General features: G+C 48.6%; 1 protein-coding gene and 1 long non-coding RNA gene across 8 annotated transcripts in view; one reads left to right on the top strand and one right to left on the bottom strand.

Annotated features, from left to right (window-relative positions):
- Positions 1-19,687, bottom strand: part of Sorcs1 (sortilin related VPS10 domain containing receptor 1) — a 470,258-nt gene that overhangs the window by 22,201 nt on the left and 428,370 nt on the right. For all 7 annotated transcript variants that reach the window (XM_021245560.2, XM_087185724.1, XM_013066085.3 and 4 more), the window contains exons 20-23: positions 16,348-16,481; positions 13,977-14,100; positions 11,657-11,769; positions 8,200-8,331 (exon numbers count right to left, since the gene is read on the bottom strand). In XM_021245560.2, coding sequence (XP_021101219.2) covers positions 8,200-8,331; positions 11,657-11,769; positions 13,977-14,100; positions 16,348-16,481 — 503 coding nt within the window. The remainder of the gene's footprint in view (positions 1-8,199; positions 8,332-11,656; positions 11,770-13,976; positions 14,101-16,347; positions 16,482-19,687) is intronic.
- Positions 669-4,495, top strand: LOC147825480 (uncharacterized). Its single transcript, XR_015440642.1, has 3 exons — positions 669-817; positions 1,355-1,531; positions 3,118-4,495. It is a non-coding gene; the product is annotated as an uncharacterized LOC147825480 (long non-coding RNA).

Below are 19,687 nucleotides of genomic sequence, written 5' to 3'. Positions count from 1 at the left end.
CAGCATTCCAGTACCTGCATTCATTATATCCGTGAGTTATACGATTAGCAAGTACATAATCCACAGGTATAATTATATAATATATATTACATATTACATAGCATAATATGTAATATACTGTCTGATATAATTATCTAATATGGCATGTAGCATTTTATTAATATGATAGATAATTATATAACATGTAGTTATATGGTTTTACCTGTGAATTGTGTACATGAGTTTTATATGACTTTGATTTCTTTATTCCAGAGTAGGTACATATTTTTAAGCACAGCCTGACTATAAGACAAACTGTTAGTCAACAGGATATAAAATAGTTTAGGATCTTAAAAATTATCCTGTGTAACCTTAGAAAAGTCACCCTAGCTTGTTCAGAAAGCATTTGTAATACAGAAATTGACTCAAAATAATTTTATTTTTTAAAAGGCTGGTGTTGCAGCTCAGTGAAAAGGCCCCGGGTTCACTCCCCACTGCCAGCCCCCTCCAAGAAGATAGGAACAATTCACACATTGTGGTGAGATTGTTATATATTCATTTCACGTCCCTGTCCTTCCCCAGACCGAGCCTAAGGCTTTCGCAGAATGGGTATTTGTGACTATTATTGAATAATGAATATTGTTCTGCTGAAATTCTAAACGGCACAGTTGAAGCAAAAGTAGCCACGGCTTTGGTACCGACCTGCCATCCCTTACCCCACGTGCATGCAGAGCAGCTAACCCACTCCCAGACTGGAGCATGGGCTGGGACAGTGCTCAGTGCCATGGAACATTTAACCCAAGCATGCAGTGCAGAGCCTGGACTTAAAAGAATCAGGGTAAGATTTTTGAGACACAGTAAAATTCTGTTCATTGTTTAGAGGAGAAATTTGCTTTGTTTTGCTTACTTTTTTGAGGAATTTCAGAAAAGCTAGGAGGGCTAACCACACTCCTACATCTGGTATCCTTGCCTTCATATTTTATTTTAATCATCAGTTTTATGTTTCTCCTACTTTCCCTTTTGACTCTGTTGTTCCATTTCCTCCACTGAATTACAGGGTGATACCTCTGATGCTGTGAGCCATGCAGCAGGCTCCGACGGCTTCTTTTCTCTGCAGAAACTGCTAAACAGGTGGCCGGGACCCTTCTGTCCATGCCAGCCCTGCCTCTCAAATGCTGTCATTTGGCAAACCATGCAGGAAAATTATGTTAAAACTTGGTTGAAAACAACTTTTTCTCTCCATTAAGAGCCTCCTTTTCTTGAACACTGAGAAACTTCCAGAATGGTCTAGGTTTACTAAAGAATAAACTTCTAACAGAGAGTTCTGCAAATGGATTAATGGGTTTCATTTCTACTCTTTTTTTTTTGGTTCCAGGGATCAAACGTGGGACCTTGTGCTTGTGAGGCAGGTGCCGGAGCCACTGAGCTAAATCCCTGGCCCCTTTTTTAAAATTTATTTTGAGACAGGGTCTCACTAAGTCACTAAGTTGCCCAGGCTGGGGTCAAACATGTGATTTTCCTGCCTCAGCCTCCGTCAATGCTGGAATTACAGGTATGTACCACCACAGCCAGCTCCACTGCATTCTTTAATAAATTCCTTTCTTATTTTACGTTTATCACTCTGTAGCATTTTCAAGACATTTGATAATGGATTTTGACTAAAGGCCCTTCACAAAGGTTTTGCCTGTAGAATGCACATATGTAGATTTAATGTGCATATATATGTTCATATATATGCATACACATCGCAAATGCATACATGTGTATACATATATATAATTACACAAAAATATTTAACTCAAATATAGAAGACTTGTCAGAAGCAATTAAGAAATAGACCTGTTTTATAGAAACCATTCCATTGACAAAAGGGAACTATGTATTTGGAAGAGAATAATTTCTCACTTTCAGCCAGGTGAAGTGATATTTATTTCTTACCCTGTAAATGGCTTTTTCTCAAGTGAGTGATATAAATAACTAAACCAGAAAATAGAATTCATCAGAACAGCATATTTGTAATTTATAATCTCCAGGAGAGTCCCTTTGGAAAATAATTAACTTCCTTGACAGGTGGCATAGATCCTGGCCTCTGGCTTTATCTGTATCATTTACAAAATTAATCATGTTATGCAAAATAACCAGGTAACAAACACTACGTTTCATATCTTCAACTTTCATCAAAGGACATTCAATAAAGAATATGTACTCCATGGGAAAGAAATTAAGCACAAGAAACAAAACTAAATGGAATTTATATTTCATACAAGAATAACTTCAATTAGAACCATGTACTTTTCTACTCAAATTCATTAGTAGGAAACTGTTGACAGATTTTGACAATATTTTAAATGTTTAGCATGGCATCTGCAGAAGTGCTTCTCCTACATTATGTTCATCAGAGTAGAGCTGTTACAACTATTTTAAAGTATATTATAGAGGCACTGAGCATTTTATTTTGGTAAAGTTGCTTGATTCTGGCTACTTTTCCCAACACTACATGTCTTAGGTATTGGTGCTGGTATCTCCGTGTAATAGAACCGAGAGCTTACGTAAATTCCCCTAATTGACATGTGAAAACTTGAGGCTAGACTTCAGCTTTGATTACCAGTCCTAAGGCATTTCCATTAAAACTACTTTCCTGAACCCTTTGACAAAGAGAGGGCAGGAGATCTAGAGAGAGGTCTGGCTGAGTGGGCTTAGGAAGATGGAAAAATGCAGCATGTTATTACTTAGGCCGTCATCTCTGACTCATATGCGAAGGGCACACATTATAACACCAACCCCAAAGGCAGTGGCCAATATGGCCCAAGGAATAGCCCAGTGACGGTGAACCTTTTAGAGCTTTCAAGGTTACAAAAAGCCTGCTGCGGCATGCATGCCATAGGTTCACCACCACTGGGATAGGCCATTCCTCAGGACTGGTGCATTCTTTTCACCAGTTAATACAATCTGTAATCCTCAGAGAGTGTGCTATGGCCAAAACAGAAGAGGCTGCAATCTCCAGAAAAGTATGCCAGAAGCTTTCCTGAGGAGAGGGAATGGTTGCCTGTAAGGACTCCAGTGAAATAAGATGTGATTGCAAGGAGACAGAACCTGCTGAAGCCAACTGAATTTCTTTCTTTCCCTTTCTCTGTCCAGAGATCAGTGTGCTTTCTGAGCAAATTTAATTTATCCTTTATATTGTCATCTGCTGCTGCTGCTCTCCTGGACGGCCCATTTCCTAATCTACTTAGGCTGAACAATCACGGCCAGAGAAACAACATACTATTCTTGGTACCTGCCTGTTCTGTAGAAGATGCCTATGATTCAAATGCAGCCCACACTTCATCTGAAGTAACGCTGCAGAGGACGGCAGTGACTCAGTACCGATGTTGCAAAGGCTGCCATCAAAATGACATGGTAGGAGGGACTTGCTATAAGAAAATCACCAATTTGCCCTGTTTTCTTGTTCACAAAAAAATGGAAGATGGCATATGGAGATGGCAGCCAGAATCAGCTAGGTTAGGTTGAAGTAAACTCTCAGGGAATGGATTCAACAAGCCTCCTTCTTGTTCGTACATCATGTTCACTGCAGGAAGCGGCTCCGGTGGACCACTCAGCCACCGCTCCAGTATCGCCACCCGCTACACCTTGGAGAGGAAAAGGAGTTTGAAGGGTTTAACACCAGATTCTTCTGGTTGGAAATGACACACAGCACATCTCCAAGCTCACTGGCCTGCTGAAGTCGGAGCACTGTCCTCTGCGTACTCAGGAGGTGGTGGCCTGAGGACATGTAGTCAACAACGATACGATCACTAATGAAATCATTAGGACAAATCACTCTCAGATTATTAGGACAACGAAAGCATCAAATTTTGATATGTGGGAAAAGTTTGAGAACAGAGCAGTTGGTAAATTTATGAAACGTGTAACTCAAAGAAGGGGTACAAAGTGAAGAAATACATTTGAAATGGACTTTGGCAAAAGCATCAATTTCAAGGCCATGGCAGGCCAGATGCAAACGCTCATCCATGAAGGTGGAAGAATGGAAGTCGCAATTCTGGTACCGGGCTGAGACAGAGCCTCGGCTGAGGTGACCCCTGCGCTGACTCATACGTCACTCCGGATCCCCTCACAGAAGTTCCCCTAGAAGAGCAGAGTAGGGATCGCCCCGTGGTCTTTAGTGCAGGGCTCTTTCCGAACTCCTACAACTCAGTGTCTTGACTAAGTCATGGGAAAGCAGGAAGCCAGCTATTAAACCCTGTTTATCACTCGCACACCCTGGCCCATTCCTTCTTAGCACAAAGCACCCAGGCTAATTAAAGTGTTTCCTAGATGATATACCGGAAGAAACACACTGGTCATAAACATTCCTTTCCTTTAAATTCACCATCATTACCTTTAAGCTCCTCTATCTTCCATCTTGTTCTTTGTGCCCAAGTCTTACCTACTCAGCTTTCCGGTGCTGTCTTCCTATTTCAGTGACTGACCATCCTCATGGACTACAGAGCAGATTTATCATCCAAATCCTTACACCAAAAACTCAGAAAAAAAAAACAACTCAGGACGGCTGGGGCAGACCATTGAACACACAGAAGCAGTCTTAATTAGTAATTACATTTCATACTGAATGTTCAGTTTCTTAAAATGTTGGCAATACACTGCTCCATTTTCTGTTCTGCCTTTCACTGAATTTTGGATTCTGCATTTGTCATGTGTGAAAAGTAATACAAATTGACAAGGAGGAAATCCATGATTGCAGTTGACATTTTCCCTTAAGTTTTTCATTCATTCATTCATTCATTCATTCATTCATACGATGCCACACCTTCTGAGGATTCTGACAGGCAAAACACAGAGCTTCCCCATGTCCCCAGCTCAGCACCACAACCTCCACAGGGCCTGGTTGTCCTTCCTTCCTCCACGAGAGGCAGCTGTGAACCTGTCACGCTGAAGGCCTGGGACAGAATCACAGGAGTGCAGTGCCTACAAAGCAGAGCTTGCTCTATACCTGAGCAGCTGGCCTCAGTCACTCAGGGCAAGAAGGCTTTTTCTTGCTCATTCAGAGAAAGACTGGCAGAACCTTCCCAGAGAGAGGTCGCTTCATTAACCCAGCCATGTAGTCCTGATAACAGGGTCACGTGGCTCTCACTGGGAGGAATGCTCAATTTATTTCATGGACAAGATAGCTCCAGCCGAGCCAGCATCTCTGCTCCCATGGGAGGGCTCTCAGAGGCTGTGCAGGCACAAGAGCCAGGAGTCCTCTGCTGGGCTTTGTGTTCCCATTCTCAGGCCCATAGCCAGCATCCTGGTGCTGCCTGTGTATTCACAAGGAAGGGGTCAGGCATGAGGAAGAGGGACCAGTTCACACTTCCCAGGTACATCTAGGACTCAGAGGATAGCCCTCGAGGAAGGGGTTCATTTCTGTGGTTGGGATTAGCCTTGCATCTGACTTCAGTTCTGTGTACGTTATTACAGTGGGAGGCCGTGGTCTCTGCCTGCCTTGTGCCCCATGCCCGTCTGCACTTCTATCTCAGGATGCGGGCACCAGCTGAGAGATGCCCACCTCATCCACACTGCACCAGTGAGAACCATAGCCTGGAGGCCCTGCTGGTGCTGTTGGAGGAGAGGCGCTGCCTTCCGAATGGGGTCCTAAGCTGACTCCATAGAAGCTGGGGCTCGCTGAGGAAAGGACTTGAAGACTCATCTACAAAGCAAACTGCAGGTTCCCACGGCACTCACTTCACAAAATCTCCAGATATGTTCTGGTCTTAGAAGTCCATTTCATTATTGCGCTTTTAAACCAGATAACAATATTCCCCACAACGATGATACTACCTTCTCCTGGACTTTCTGTAGCCATTGGATTGGCTTTGTTTGGGATCCAAGAATATGCTAATGTACAATTTCCTTAATCTCTAGCTTGGGGTCTTATTTTCCTGTAAAAGTACAGAAGTATATCTTCTACTATAAATCTACAGAACTGCAAGCAATTAATATACTTGCTTTTCTTTCCTTTATTGTCCTTGACTTCTCCCCTTTGTGAAATATCATTCATTCCTTTTCTTCCTTACCCTGAGTATCCTCTTCCAACATGTACTTGACTGTACCAAACAATTCATTCAATAGGCCTAAACACACTGTTGCATTTCCTGAACTGCTCCTATTACCAAGTGAACATAGCTGCAACTCATATGCGTTGGCCATCCATGGGGCATCTCCATAGCCCGAGTGCTTTGCTGTACCATTTCTTTAGTCTTCTCTAACACCCTACAGGATTGCTGTGAGTCTCACAAATTTATTTCACTTTTCCAGCCCTTACTTTTCTCAACTGTAAAAGACAACCATGGATATCAAGCTCAGACTAGAAATCTGCTTTATATTTCTCCAAACTTGTACTCATTCTACCAGAATGGCTGGACTGGCTCCATGGGCTCCAAACAGTGAGTCACTCAGCTTCTCACCGGGGCCCTGGGGTCAGCCTGCTGCTCAGAGGGCTCACTGATGGCCTTGAAGGAAGCACAGTACTTGGAAGAAGGCATAAAGGGAAAGAAGCCGTAGGAAGAGGCAGGCAGAGAAAGGCCCAGCCCTGGAGAAGTGTGAGCCATTTCATGGAACAAAGCTTTTCTTTCCACACTTCCACTCAAGTAGTCATCTGGAAAATACTATGCTTTGTAAAAAAGCCTGGAAAGGGTGAAAAATAAAGATGTGCAGAAGATGTGGTGCCTGGGAAGTAGCCGGCTGCAATTCTCCACTGTCTTCCATGCTGGATTCTAATCTGAATTTCCTGGGAAACTCCTCAGATCTCCAGAGAAGGAACATCGGCAAATGCCCAACCTTAAGGGCCTTGTGTAAGGATCTACTTCCCCCTACAGTCTCAGCGCTGCCGTGATAAAAAAAAATCATTTTTTCTCTTACTAAATGACAGTGTGGATAATAATTGCAGAATGTGATGGAAAGCCCAGCCCGGGAGTAGGGGTCAGCTCAGAAGCAATTTCACTGTGTCACCCACTGCCACCCTCCCACTGAACTCTACTCGGAAGTGGGGTTCAATGGGGCTTGGGAGACAACCGTGTCCCTCGTTACCTGCGCATGGAGAAAATCAGAGTTATGAGTTCTCCAGCAGGAGAGAAAACTGCAGCTGAAGGGAGGGTGTGTGTGCAGGAGGTGAGCCAGGCTGTAGTTTGGGGCTGCTGTTAATATGGAGATTTTCATGTCTTCAGGAAGAACTAAAGACCTCAACCTGGACTAGGGGTTTACGCAAAGCAAATTTAAAAGCCCCACCTACTCCATATCCTGTACTTACTTAGTGGTTGAGAAGAATCCCTTTTAAAATCGATGTTCCTAGAAGAACTGAGAAGCCAAAATCATTAGCTTTCTAAAGGAACAACAGACCAAGACTGGTAATCATTTCAACTGAATGGATGAGGACAAAGAACATCATAATCCCCATTATAGATACAGGAGAGACTTGGAAGCTAAAATGAGAGAAATTAGAAAAAACACAAAGTAGGAAGGAGGGAGAGAGAAATATACGCACGTGTGCACACATACACACACAATCACATGCATGCACACATGCACACGGGCATACAAGGGTACTGTAATACTCCAGAAGCAGCAGAGGAGGGGAAACTGGATCCTCACACAGCCTTGCAGGTGATCAGAGTCAATGTCACTCATTTTATTATGAATACAAACCAAAGTTTCTTAACATGGTGATGTTTGAACGATTAATGATCTGTATAAAACTCATACCTCTTAAGAAAAATACAACGCATATGTTATTCGGGTTGCCTGGTGACGTATTTCTTTTTGGCGCTGAGGATCAAGCCCAGGGCCTCCCACAGGCTGGCCAAGGGCTAAACCCCAGCCCGCACACCCTCCTGAAGAAAGTAGGCAAGTGAGGTATACATGGGTTCCTCATCTATGTGCCATTCGCCACCTGCTTACATTGGACACTTTCCCCTGGCACACACAGATGTATGTAGTTCACAGTGAGCCCCGTGTGCATCTCTCTGCCATTGTGTATGGTAAACGACGCCCTCTCTGTGTTTTGGGGAGGCTGCAGTTAGGTCACCAGAGTATGTGAGAAATGGAAAACCAGAAAGACAAAGACTCCCCAGACAGATGCTCCCCTCTGCCTCAAACCCAGACTCCCCAAGATCCCTCGGCATGGCTGCGTGGTGGGCCTGGCTCACACTGCAGAGGGAAGCTGCTTGACACTCCAGAGGGACTCACCTGCTCCAGGCCCTCTGGGGACCTCCCACTCTCTCCCGCTGGGTCCTCATAGGGCAAAACAAAGAGCTCCGCAGCAGTGGGCAGGCCAGGCAGCACGGCCACCAGGATGTGCTGGCTCGGGACTCCAGTAGCCTGAGGAGGAGACAGAGGTTTGGGTGAGCCCCGAGGGGGGACCAATGAGGAGGGACCAATGAGAAGGGACCACATGTGGGGACTCCGGGCAGGAAGGCCAGGAGAGGCAGTGCTGGGCTACACCTGCAGGCTCGGCTCGGAGGCACACAGGCTGAGGTAGCGCTGGCCGGCTTCACCCGGGTGGCCAGCTTCTCTGTGTCTGCCTTCCTTAAACAAAAGCAGGGATAACAGCAACGTGTGCCTTTTTAGGGAGCACTCTGGAGACGAAAATGAGTTACGCAGGAGCACATACGCTGGGAATGGAATCCCAGCTCTGTTTCCTAGAGGACTACAGTCGGTGGGCCATGCCAAGGAGATGACCTTCTCCCACTGACCTCTACCATCCACACTTGCCAACCTGGCTTCCCCTTCCCTACCCCACTGGAGTCCCTCTTCCCAGCCACCAGCACATCCAGGTCACCTACCGAACAGGCTGCTCCAAATTCCAACCTCATGACCCACCCCACTGCATGAAGCATCAGAGCCCTTCACTGGGCCTCGCTCACTTCCCTGGCACTCAAGAACTTCCTCTGTCTTTTCACCTGCTGTGTACTGAACTTACTCCTCTGAGTGCTTTCTCTAGGGGACTCTCGGATCAATAATCCCTCTTCATGGTGGGTCAGGATACCACTTAATGGTTTCTGTTGGACTGCTAACAAACATATCCCAAAGCTAAGTTCTCATTTTTACCCTTAAAAATCTTCCTTCCGCATTTTAGGCAACAGGAAGCAGGCCTCTCCCAGATACCCTACCTGGAACCATGCACCTGACACTGGGCCTTCTCTCTAGTCATGCATGAGACCCTGAACAGATGATGTCTACACCGATGATCTTACTAGCTGCTTCCTGCATAGACATCCAATCTTGTGCCCAAAATCAGCCTTTCTGAGCCCTGGAGGTTCACATGGGCCTCCTGGCTCCAGGAGGCAGCTACACTACCACCTCCTGATTCACCTCCCTGAATGTGGATGTGGGTGCTGCATCTTTCTCCTGCTCCAGGAAAGATGGGAGCTGTAGACAGCAACTCAGAGCCATTTAGGAAGAGCCTTGTGAGACACACGAAGCTCGGCACAACTGTGGAACCAACAATGGTGACACCAGTGTCAACGCCCCTGTTCTCCTGACACCAGTGCCAGCTCCTGTACAACTGTCTTATGTTCCTACTGGACTTTAAACTCAGAGATTGAGTTCAAAGCATCCTCATACACACAAATGTTGATGAAACGACATTCAATCTAAGATGTCTTTGTGACTTATAAACAGTAGAAGCCGATTTGATAAGGGCATAGCAGCAAATTTTGTATCAAATTCTGTCACAAAATGAATAGGCAGAAACCTACCGACAAGCTGGCTGTAAGCTGTACCTCTTGTCAGGGCTATGGGGGTACACTTGGCGAAGTGGCTCTGTGGGACTTAAAAAGTGTCATTAGGCACCTCAGGACAGGGTGGGCTGCTGTAGACTAGGGGCTGGGTCAGCTGCACTTGGGATCGGGTCTCCAGCGGTCCGGGGAAACTGGAAGGTATTAAACACTTCCCCCAGTCCTCTGCTCCTCACACTACCATCACCTCTGCTGAGGATGTTGAGCCTCAGCACTGATTCTGCATTTAGCTGATCAGAATATGCTTTGGCCGAGAAATATTGATGAGCAGTAATTTCCAGCCCTTGCACAGCTGGTGGGGAGGTGGGTATAGGCAATGAGTATAGAGGAAAATCATCCCAGAAGACTGGTCACTGCTGAGTTAACGCCTGGTTGATAAATTGCCTGGGGGAGCTGGACAGCTGTCCAGGAGACCTATAGGGATGTGGGTGCTTAGAACTGCAGGAGACAGGCAGGGAGTTCATCGCAGTGCATGAGCTCTCTCTCAGATAGCAGGGGAGAGAAACCAGGTGTCAGCCCAGGGACAGCTCCAAGGCCACAGGCCTACTGCAATTAGTCTTGTAGTCTAGGAGCTGCACCTCCTGGTGGCCACGAAGACGAACTATTGTAACATCCTACGTGGCCGTAAAAACTGAAGAGACAGCAGTTATTTGGTAGCGCCTGAAAATACCCTCTCCTCATCCCAATATCCCACCCATCCCCTTTCCCCTTGTAAAAACACAAAGGAGAGGAATAGACTAGAATGGTTAGGAAATCCCAAAATCAAGATCTTGAGCTCCACGGTCTGACTTCTGCCCGGACTGGGCAAGCTAGCTGATGTCTCTTGGTTGGGTTTCCTCACCGATGAAATGGGTATGAGCACAGTGCCAATACTGGAGGTTCTGTGGATTAAATGTGGATAAATAATGCATGCACTAAGAGGAGGGCCTGGAGCGCTGTAAGGCCTAAGTGATATCAGCAGAGGTCACAGTGTGACCAGGCCCGCCCTGGGGCTGCATGAGCCTTCTCCTCTCCAGCAGGGGGCATCTGAGCGGCCCTGTTCCACTGTCATTTGGTATGAAGTGGCACTGGGAGCAGAGAGAATGTATAGAAAACTAAACTGATTTTCCTCTGGGGCTTAGCAGATCCTGTAGGGGGTCAGTGCATCTCTGCTGTCCTGGGTTTTACACTCGGACCCAGCAGCCTCACGAGCAGCCAGTTTCTCCGCTGTCTCACGGAGGCAGAATGGGGAGGGGAGAAGTGCTCGCCCGGAAAGGCGCCTTCTCCAGTTATCAGCGGCATCTGCACGGAGAGGGTGACACCCGCCTTGGTATTTGCCTGGACACTTCCGAGGCATAGGAGGTTAAATCGCATCGTAAATACCCAGATTTTAGACCCAGGCTCTTGACTTCAATTTCTCAGCTCTATCACCCGTTATCTGTGAAAGTTTGGGAAAATTCCTCCTCTGAACCTGAAGTCACTTCCACACACAGGGGATGATCATGGCTTCTTTCACGGAAAGAATGTCTCCAAGAGAAGTAGGATGAAGCGTCACGGCCCCAGCGCTCGCATCCAGCTCTGTCCTCCTGTGACAGTGGGGACCGGGCCGCTCTTCCTAGTTAGTCTCCCTCCAGGACACAGCAGGCCGTGTCCCTTCCCGCAGATGCACAATGGCTGATGGCACAGTGACGACAGGGCGAGCTGTGACCGCTGCCGTGCGACTCTGAGCCGAGGGTCGCTGTCCTCCTCCTCTGAGCAGAGCAAGCCGCAGAGGCAGCAAGGACCACGCAGTTGTCGCCCCCACCTCCCTGGGGCTGCAGGGCCCGGGCCAGGCTTCCAGGAGCCCCGCTCCTCTGGCTCCTCCCCAGGAAGTTGGTCCAGGAAAGCGGCCAGGCGTCCAAGCCCGAGAAGAGACCCCGGACACTCACCTCCACCAGGGACTTTTGGATGACACGGCCGATGTCCCGCCTCCACTCGGGGATGTCCGGGTTGTAGTCGTCCAGGTTTGGAGAAAAGGACAGGCGGAGGGAGCGGAACTCCTCTGGAACACGACAGGAGGTGGATTACTCCGAGCTAAATCATCCCGTCTGGATGCAGCGCTCTCAGGGAGGGCCCTTGCCACCACACCCACCACAGACTCTTCTTTCTGAAAGACCACTTCACCCTGCTCTCCCTGTTACCTCAGCAGCTCCTCCTCATCGTCTAAATTGAGGCCCTGATCCCCGGCTCTGAAGACTCGGCATCATCCCAGCTCCAGACCCTGTGTGCTGTGCCTGCAGGGAGACTGTTCTGAGGCCCCTGAATGCATGGCAGGTTTACGGCCCCAGGTTCTTTGCTCAACCTCTTCCTCTACTTTAATGCTCACCACCCACTGTTCATGTGTAAAAACATTCAAATTCTAGTAAGTTTTCTCGGATTGACTGTTCTTCCCATGGCACACATTTTCATAGCACTATTCTGCGTATACAGACTTCCATTATCAGTCAATTCTGTCTAATAATAATTACATGAGTATATACTGATATTTAACCGACATTTATTATTATTGTAGCTCTTCTACTGTTATCTTTTGATTGTGTGAAAGTCTTCTTTAATGGAGTTTTAAGGTCCTGGAGCAGGGACTCTGTCATTTTGTTTCTGCAGCCCCTGAGTTAGTCTGGGCGCTCAGGATGCAGGAGGGCGATGAAGGGCAATGGCTTTATGAGCAGAGCTGTCTGCGGGAGGCAGTGGGGAGGAAGCCGGCAGCCTGAGACCCTCGGGCACCATGGTACCCGGGGCCCTGCGCCCAAGTCAGGGGCAGTGTCCCCAGTCCAGGGAGGGTTGGCCGGGGCCCGAGGCCTGCGTCCTGCACCCTGTCCCATTTTTCTTCTCCGTAGTTAGTGTTATTTGATCTTTTCGTTTGTTTCCATTGTATTTCTCCCAAAGTGGAAGATAAGCTCTGGAAGATGAGGACTCTGTTCCTGCCTTCAGGGCAGTGCCTCGCATTCATCAGAGTTCCCATTACTCTCTATGGGTCATTTAGTTAGTGAATGTTTATTAATTAAATAAATGATTAAATTATGTGAAGGCTCTCCTTTATGTATGCATTTACTTATTTAATAAGCAATTCTTTGAAGCCTGTCCAGTGTTTCCATAGGGATGGTGACATTACCAATGACAAAGAGGGATTTAGGAAGCGTGTGGACCTTCTCACAGTGCTGAGGAGCTGGTGGACACACACTCTGCAGATTCTTATATTAGAGGCTGTGCATCACACCGGTCACCCTGTTTCTGTTTTATCAATCACTGATCATCTCTGTGAGTATCACTGATTCTGCTCTGGTGGAGGAAATATAATGCACATCGATTAGCAGCGTGGTAAACGAACAACAGCAACGTGGTCCTACCACTTCTATAGGAATGATGGACACTTTCATTTTTACCATCTACTACTAATGCGGTTCCTATCCATCTGAATAGCTTTTATGGAAAAAAAAAAAACAAACTACCAAAATTCTGTATAAATCATTTTACTTTTCATTTTCAGGGAACGATCTTTCCTTTCTATTTGAGTAAATTTTCATTCCACCTAATTCTCCAGCTGTATTCAATTTCCCCAGCTGATCACAAAGTTGTTCTGCACAGGTGTGTTTAGACCAATGTTCAGTCTATGACCACGACATCCGGTTGCTGTGACCCTCCCATCGCTCTTAGTCAAGCAGAGGTATATTGGGGTGTGTGTGTGTGTGTGTGCAATACAAATTTATGCAAGAGATTTAAAAAGTATTTAGATAATGAAAGATTATTTTTTTTTTGGTACCAGGGATTGAACTTGGGTCCTTGTGCTTGTGCAGCAGGCGGCGAAACCACTGAGCTAAATCCCCAGCCCTGAAAGATTTTTTTTTTTAAAGTTGAACTTTTCAAGGAAGCTTCAGAACTAGGCATTTTCTTTCACACTGGTTTTATCTATTCAAACACCACCCACATTCTAGAGACATGAAGCAGCCCTCGAGATGAAAACTCAGTCTACCCTACCTGAGGTGAATGAGCAAACAGTCTACCTGCACTAGACTTAAAGAAAACAAAACACACTCTCCCAGGGTCCTGTGACTCGTTTTGTTGGTCAATCATATTACTCTAAGGAGGAAGCCAGACCTATCTCAGCTCTTCCTCAAACGCTGTCCCTGTTCTCCAGTGAAGGTTCAGAAAGCCTCTAGCGCCATGCTGTGGACAGCCTCCCAGCACAGGGCAGCAAGGGTGGGCGCTCACCATACACTGCGATGGTCTTCGTGTCCTGCAGGATGGCATTCCCAGCGGAGACCTGCACTGTGATGGTGTTCATTCCCTCTGAAGTGAACTTGAACGATATGCTTCCCTCCAAGGTGATCAAGGGCTAACATGAACAAGACACATTTACGGGTGAAACAGTGACTGCCCTGAGCCACCTACAAGCTCATAATAACTGCACAGAGGCCCTTGCTGAGGCAGCAGAGAGGGACTTTCTATGGCTCCTCTTGTCTAGAGTCCAGGACAGAAAGGAAGCTGCCTCTTACAACCATGGCCCCATGTGATTCTGCCCATTCCTTGGGGATGTGTCTCCTCCATCCTTCTATCATTCCGATTCAGGGGTGGGCAGATCAGTAGGTCCTGCTTGTTGGTGAGACACAAGCCTCTCTTTCTACATAATCTACTCATGTGAAGCAGATCCTTAACTCAAGAAACCGCCCAGATCAAATGAGAACACCACGGGGCTTGTATTAATCCAAGTTTAACAATGGCCACTGAAATCTATGCACCACTGGGTATTCCTCCGAATGGTGTAGCATTTACACAAAATTACAAGGAATGCAGAAACCCTGGATGCCAACACTGGACACTAGTTAGACAGAAGCGGCCTCGGGCACGGGCTTCCTCTGAGAGGCACCATGGACACATTCCCAAAGGCTGACTCTAAGAAAACCACTGCTAACTACACTGTGGATCGTGGATTGAGGGAGTGGTGGCCATAATGCAATCAGATGTCAGAGTCCAGGAAGAAAACATTATTCACCTACTGACCTCCCTAGACTCACTGGTCACACTTTTTCCATATTAATTAGTTTTAAAATAAAAATACACCTCACTTCCTACATGGCAGAGGCAAAACAAAAGCCCAGTATAAGAAGTCTTCTCAATAGGGTCTGTTGAGAATTTGGTTTTATTTTAAATAAGAAAAGAAAATTTAAACAATAGGAGACACAGGAAAAAGCTGGTGGGGTGTTTCCCTTCTAGCACTGGCTTTCAGGAAGTCACACTGATGTCTCCCCTTCCGCTGTGAAGAATGGACCCAATGGGCTGACTGCACATGTAGCTTCAGTAGAAACAACGAGGCTTTCTTTTGGTAGAGCTCCTTCTCACTGGCAGGCTGGCGGCGGGTCTGGCTGCCCAAGGCCTCTGCTGCCAGGTGTGCAAAAAGCATGCCTCCAGGTACAGCTGCACTTCAGCCCTAGAGCAGAAATGCGCTTCTACAAAAGGAGACGCCGTGCACCTGAAGGCCAGGCTGCGCAGAGGAAGCAAGGCCGGAAGATGGGGCCTCTGGGGAGGGTGCCGCGGGGCTTTTGTCCTACTGCCCTGCGGACAGTTGGCGTCTGAGCACATAGTGAGCCCCAGCGGAACCAGCCCTTTCGTGGAGGAACGAAAGGGCAACGTGGAGATCAGAAAGCCTTGGGTTCTGCCTTTGTAGGAAGGGGCTGCAAGGGGCGGGACCGTGCAGACCACTTCCGCTTCCCTGGGTGGAAGGAAGGGCTGAGTAACTGAGGTTTAAGGGTCTGGAGTTGTTTAAAAATTACAGGTGACTTTTGAGCACGGGGACTGGCTGGGGGAAACATAACATGTGAAACTGTCCTAAAGACTTGGCCCATCTGCTTCAGCGTGCCTGTGGAGGCAGTGTGTGTGTGTGTGTGTCTGTGTCTGTGTGTGTCTGTGTGTGTCTGTGTCTGTGTGTCTGTGTGTGCCTGTGTGTGTCTGTGTGTGTCTGTGTCTGTGTGTCTGTGTCTGTGTGTATGTGTCTGTGTGTCTGTGTCTGTCTGTGTGTCTGTGTGTATGTGTCTGTGTGTGTGTGTCTGTGTGTGTCTGTGTGTGTCTGTGTCTGTCTGTGTGTGTGTGCCTGTGTGTGTCTGTGTGTGTGTGTCTGTGTCTGTGTGTGTGTGCTGAGGCGGGGTAAGGAACTGTTACGGACACACATGGCTTCCTTTTCCTGTCTGCTGCTCATTTGCCTTTTTCTTCCTGGTGACCACTTCCTCTCTTGTCTGATTCAAAGGCTTCCAAGAACGCACTTCACCCCCTCGCCCTCCAGGCAGGGCACGTGGTCAGGGACCAGCCAAGGACCTTCGACCCTCATCCCAGAGCCCCGTTAGGGCCCTGGGAGCTACAGCTTAGATACCGTGTGGAGCTGTGGCTGCCACTGAGGCTCCGCGCAAAGAGAAGCCCAAGGGGCGGGCGGAGATGCAGAGATGCGGGAGGATCGGGCTGGGCACAGCACCCTCCTGCCCTGAAGCCAGGCCGCCCTCCACGTTGGGCCCTGCAGGAACTTTCCGTCCTGCTTTGTTCCCCGGCCCTGGCCTTGGGCTTCCATTGCCCGTGCCGGCCGGGGCAGACTCACCTCCGTGTTGTTTCCGTACCACCACACGTAGGTGAGGGTTCCCACCTGGCTGGGCCACAGCACTGCCGTCGCGTTGACCTCTTTGTTCTTTGTGGTAACGAAGGGAAGGGAAAGGTGCACGTGCTCCAGGGGACCTTGGACAGGAGAGAGAGGCGCGGGAGGCGTCAGGGCCCTGCTCTGACAGAACCCGGCTCCCCTGCGGCCATCCCCAGGGAAGTCCACCCCACCCTGTGCCTTCCCTGTGTCAACTGTGGCCCTGCGTCCGGCCACTTCCTTCATAGGCTGTCCATCCCGCCTAAACCTCAGTCCCAGATGTTTAAAGCTTGAAGCTGTACACAAGGCCGACGAAGTCTTTCACTGGACAGACACAGCATCAGACCGCGGGGGAGAGACAAGCTCTTCCCAGGAGTTTCCGTGCTGGGTGACAAACTGGGATCGTGGACTTAGAGAAGCCGTGTGGGGCGGGGGTGCACAGTGTCCCGAAGACTCATTGCACGAGCAGTTATTCCACTGTCCGCTCGTGTTAAAGGGCTGCACACTCGTAGTGTGTATGTGTGTGCAAATGCAGCCCTTTGCTCATCCTCCTCACCCCTGGCCCCTGCCAGCTCGGCCCCTCTTCCCTGACTCTTCCACTGGCTCCCGATCCCAGGTCCACCCGTCAGTTGGAAGTTGAGAGCCACATGAGCGATGCTGCAGATCCCCCCTCTGTTCTGTCAGGGTGCTGTCTTTCTTTCTCCTCTATGAGCATACGTTTTTTGAAGTCAGAACATCAGGGTGAGGACAGTGCGTGTGTGTCGCTATGGCAGTGGCAGAAATGAAACCCGGTCACCGAATTATGTTCCCTCATTCTTTCCCTGGTTTCTGAGTGCTGCAGATGCTGGATGATACCCCGGGAGTGGGGACACCCAGCACTCGGTGGGGCTCAGAGACTTCTGAGGGAAGGAGGCACTGAGCACAGCACGCAGGGTTGGGAGAGAGCGTGTGGTTCTGATCCAGCAGCCCGGGAGGGCCTCTCGGGAGAAATGGGATCCAGCAGCTGACGAAGTGAGGCCCAACCAAGTGGATCCGAAATACCCTGGGAAAGGCACAGCGGCAGGTGGAGGAGGAGCTGCCCTGCCATACTGAGCACCTGCAGAGAGCTGGAGGGAAGGCGTGGTTCGAAGTGGACCACGGCGCCTGGGCCTCCTGGGGCCTGAAACACGGCACACGTGTCTGTCTGTACGCTCATGCTTTCGGGGTACACATTACATCTGCACACCTGTCTGAACTCTATCTCTCAGATTCCATGACCCCTCTCCTAAGGGAATAAAACACCTGGCTCCTGCAGCCCAGGAGCCCATCTTTAGACCTCTCTGGCCTACACAGAAGTTGCACTCTGCCTCCCAGAGTCACTTGTCAGCCAGTGGCTCTAAACTGGGGGCAGAACGTTGCTCAAGCCTACAGGGGCCTGCGATGCACAAAATGGACAGCAGGTGGCGCTGTGCCACTGTGTGAATCTTCCTGGAAAGGCATTGCGACAACCCGGGAAACTGTGTGAGTTAGGGTTCGCTTCACTTTCCCTGAACAGCTTTCTAGTGCTTCAGGAAACAGCCAACCTCTGTGAACCTGAACAGTGTGTGTGCGCTACATACCCTCACTGCTCTGGCCCAGCTTTAGCATCTACATCCTGGAAACCCCTGCCCACTTAATTCTACCCTGCGTATGAATGACACTGCTCTCCCTCTGAGGTGCTGCAATAAAAGCCACCAGGACAAGCAAAAGTAACTCGGGCCACAGGGAGGATATTCTAAGCCTGGGCTCCTCAAACTTCAGTGTGCACCCGAAAACTACTGCTCTCTTCAAAGCACAGGACGACGCCACACTTCCAGAACTCCTTTCTGCAGGCCGGAGATGGGCTCAGGAACACTGTGTTCTCATTATCTGAGGAATGGACAGGTTGCCCTATGAGCAATGTCTGCCCACAGCCGCGGGGACCCCCTTCTAAGGCGGGGTCACAAAGACACCTGCAGACCGTCCCTGTGCTAAGAAAATCGGTTGAGGAAGGACCAGCATGTCCACCTCCTCTCTTCCCATCTCCCTTGCCGCAAATCTGCAGCATCCACCATGACTTCTCCCCCAAGATGGCCAGGACAGGGCAGCTGTCTGAGCAGAAATCTGAGTGCCCTCCAATCCTGTCCCACCCAGCTGAAGGCAAAGCTGGATGCATCATGTGTCTCGTTAGTCTGCAAAGTAGCAGTGCAGAGTGCAGAGTACCCCCAAGGAATTTCCAGCTGTTGGGCTGCAACAGATTACAAGGGCACCCTGACGGGGTACTGGCCACTCCTGGAAACACTGCAGCTGGAACGCGGGCTCTGTTTGTTTCTGACGACCTTTGCAAACTTGTACTGAAAAGCCTCTGATTTGGAAACCCATCATCTTCCTGCACTACTGGACAGCGGTGGGCAGCTGTGTGTGTGTGGGGAGGTGGGGTGGGGTGGGGAAGCTGGGGGTGGAAGAGAGAGGAGGGCGGATCAGCTAAGAACCAATCCCCTTGGCCGAATGTATGTGCCGCTGTGTGAAGATGGGGAAATAGCCCATGGGGTGCTGCATAGTTTGCTTGATGGAATCTCAGCAGCAAGTTGTGCATCCACCTGACCGAGAGTAAATGTCGATTCAGAGCGATACGGTGGCTCTGCCAGGATCTGGGCTTAGCAGAACACCTGGCACTGTCCAGGGCTTTGGGTTTTTGTTGCTTTTTCCTTAATGCCATCCCCGCCCCCTTCCTCTGTGTCCTCACAATTTGGCACCAAAAGTCACTCATGACACCATGTAGATATCAGACACTTAAGAGTGTGACTCAGTGCTGCTCTTAACCTGAGTTCCTCCTGGTGTAGAGAAGCACACTGAAGTCACAGCACATCTCCAGCTCTCATTTTCTCCATCTGGGAGAAAGGACCTAACTCGTCCATTATGGCACAGAGGTGGAGATAAAGCATTGGTCTGTGTGCTAAAGTGCTCTGGGTCCTTTGTCAAGACCTGCTCAGCCTGTTAGGGTGAGGGGTTTAGATGACCGTGAGGTAAGAACAGCTTAATACACGATGCTGCTTTAGGACAATAGTACACAGCGCTGATTCCTGGCCCCAGTGCATGGCTTAGAAGGGTGTTCCATTACAGCAGGCATTTTACCCAACCGATTCTCCCTAGAGGAGTTTAAAAGATGGAATCAGAATGCAGACTTTCAATTATAGGTCATCTCCCACTAAGGTTAGTGTCAAATATTTCACCCAATCAATGAGGCTGATGAGGGGAAAAAAATTACATATGAACAAAGCAACTCATTTCTTCTGGAAGTCATGGGCTT

The sequence above is a fragment of the Heterocephalus glaber genome, unplaced genomic scaffold (assembly GCF_053883595.1).
Source record: "Heterocephalus glaber isolate CG9 unplaced genomic scaffold, H.glaber_assembly_v1.0 deba00001498, whole genome shotgun sequence".
Taxonomy (NCBI): Eukaryota; Metazoa; Chordata; class Mammalia; order Rodentia; family Bathyergidae; genus Heterocephalus; species Heterocephalus glaber.
Note: the sequence above shows the minus strand (reverse complement) of the source record. Positions and strands in the feature narration are given on the sequence as shown.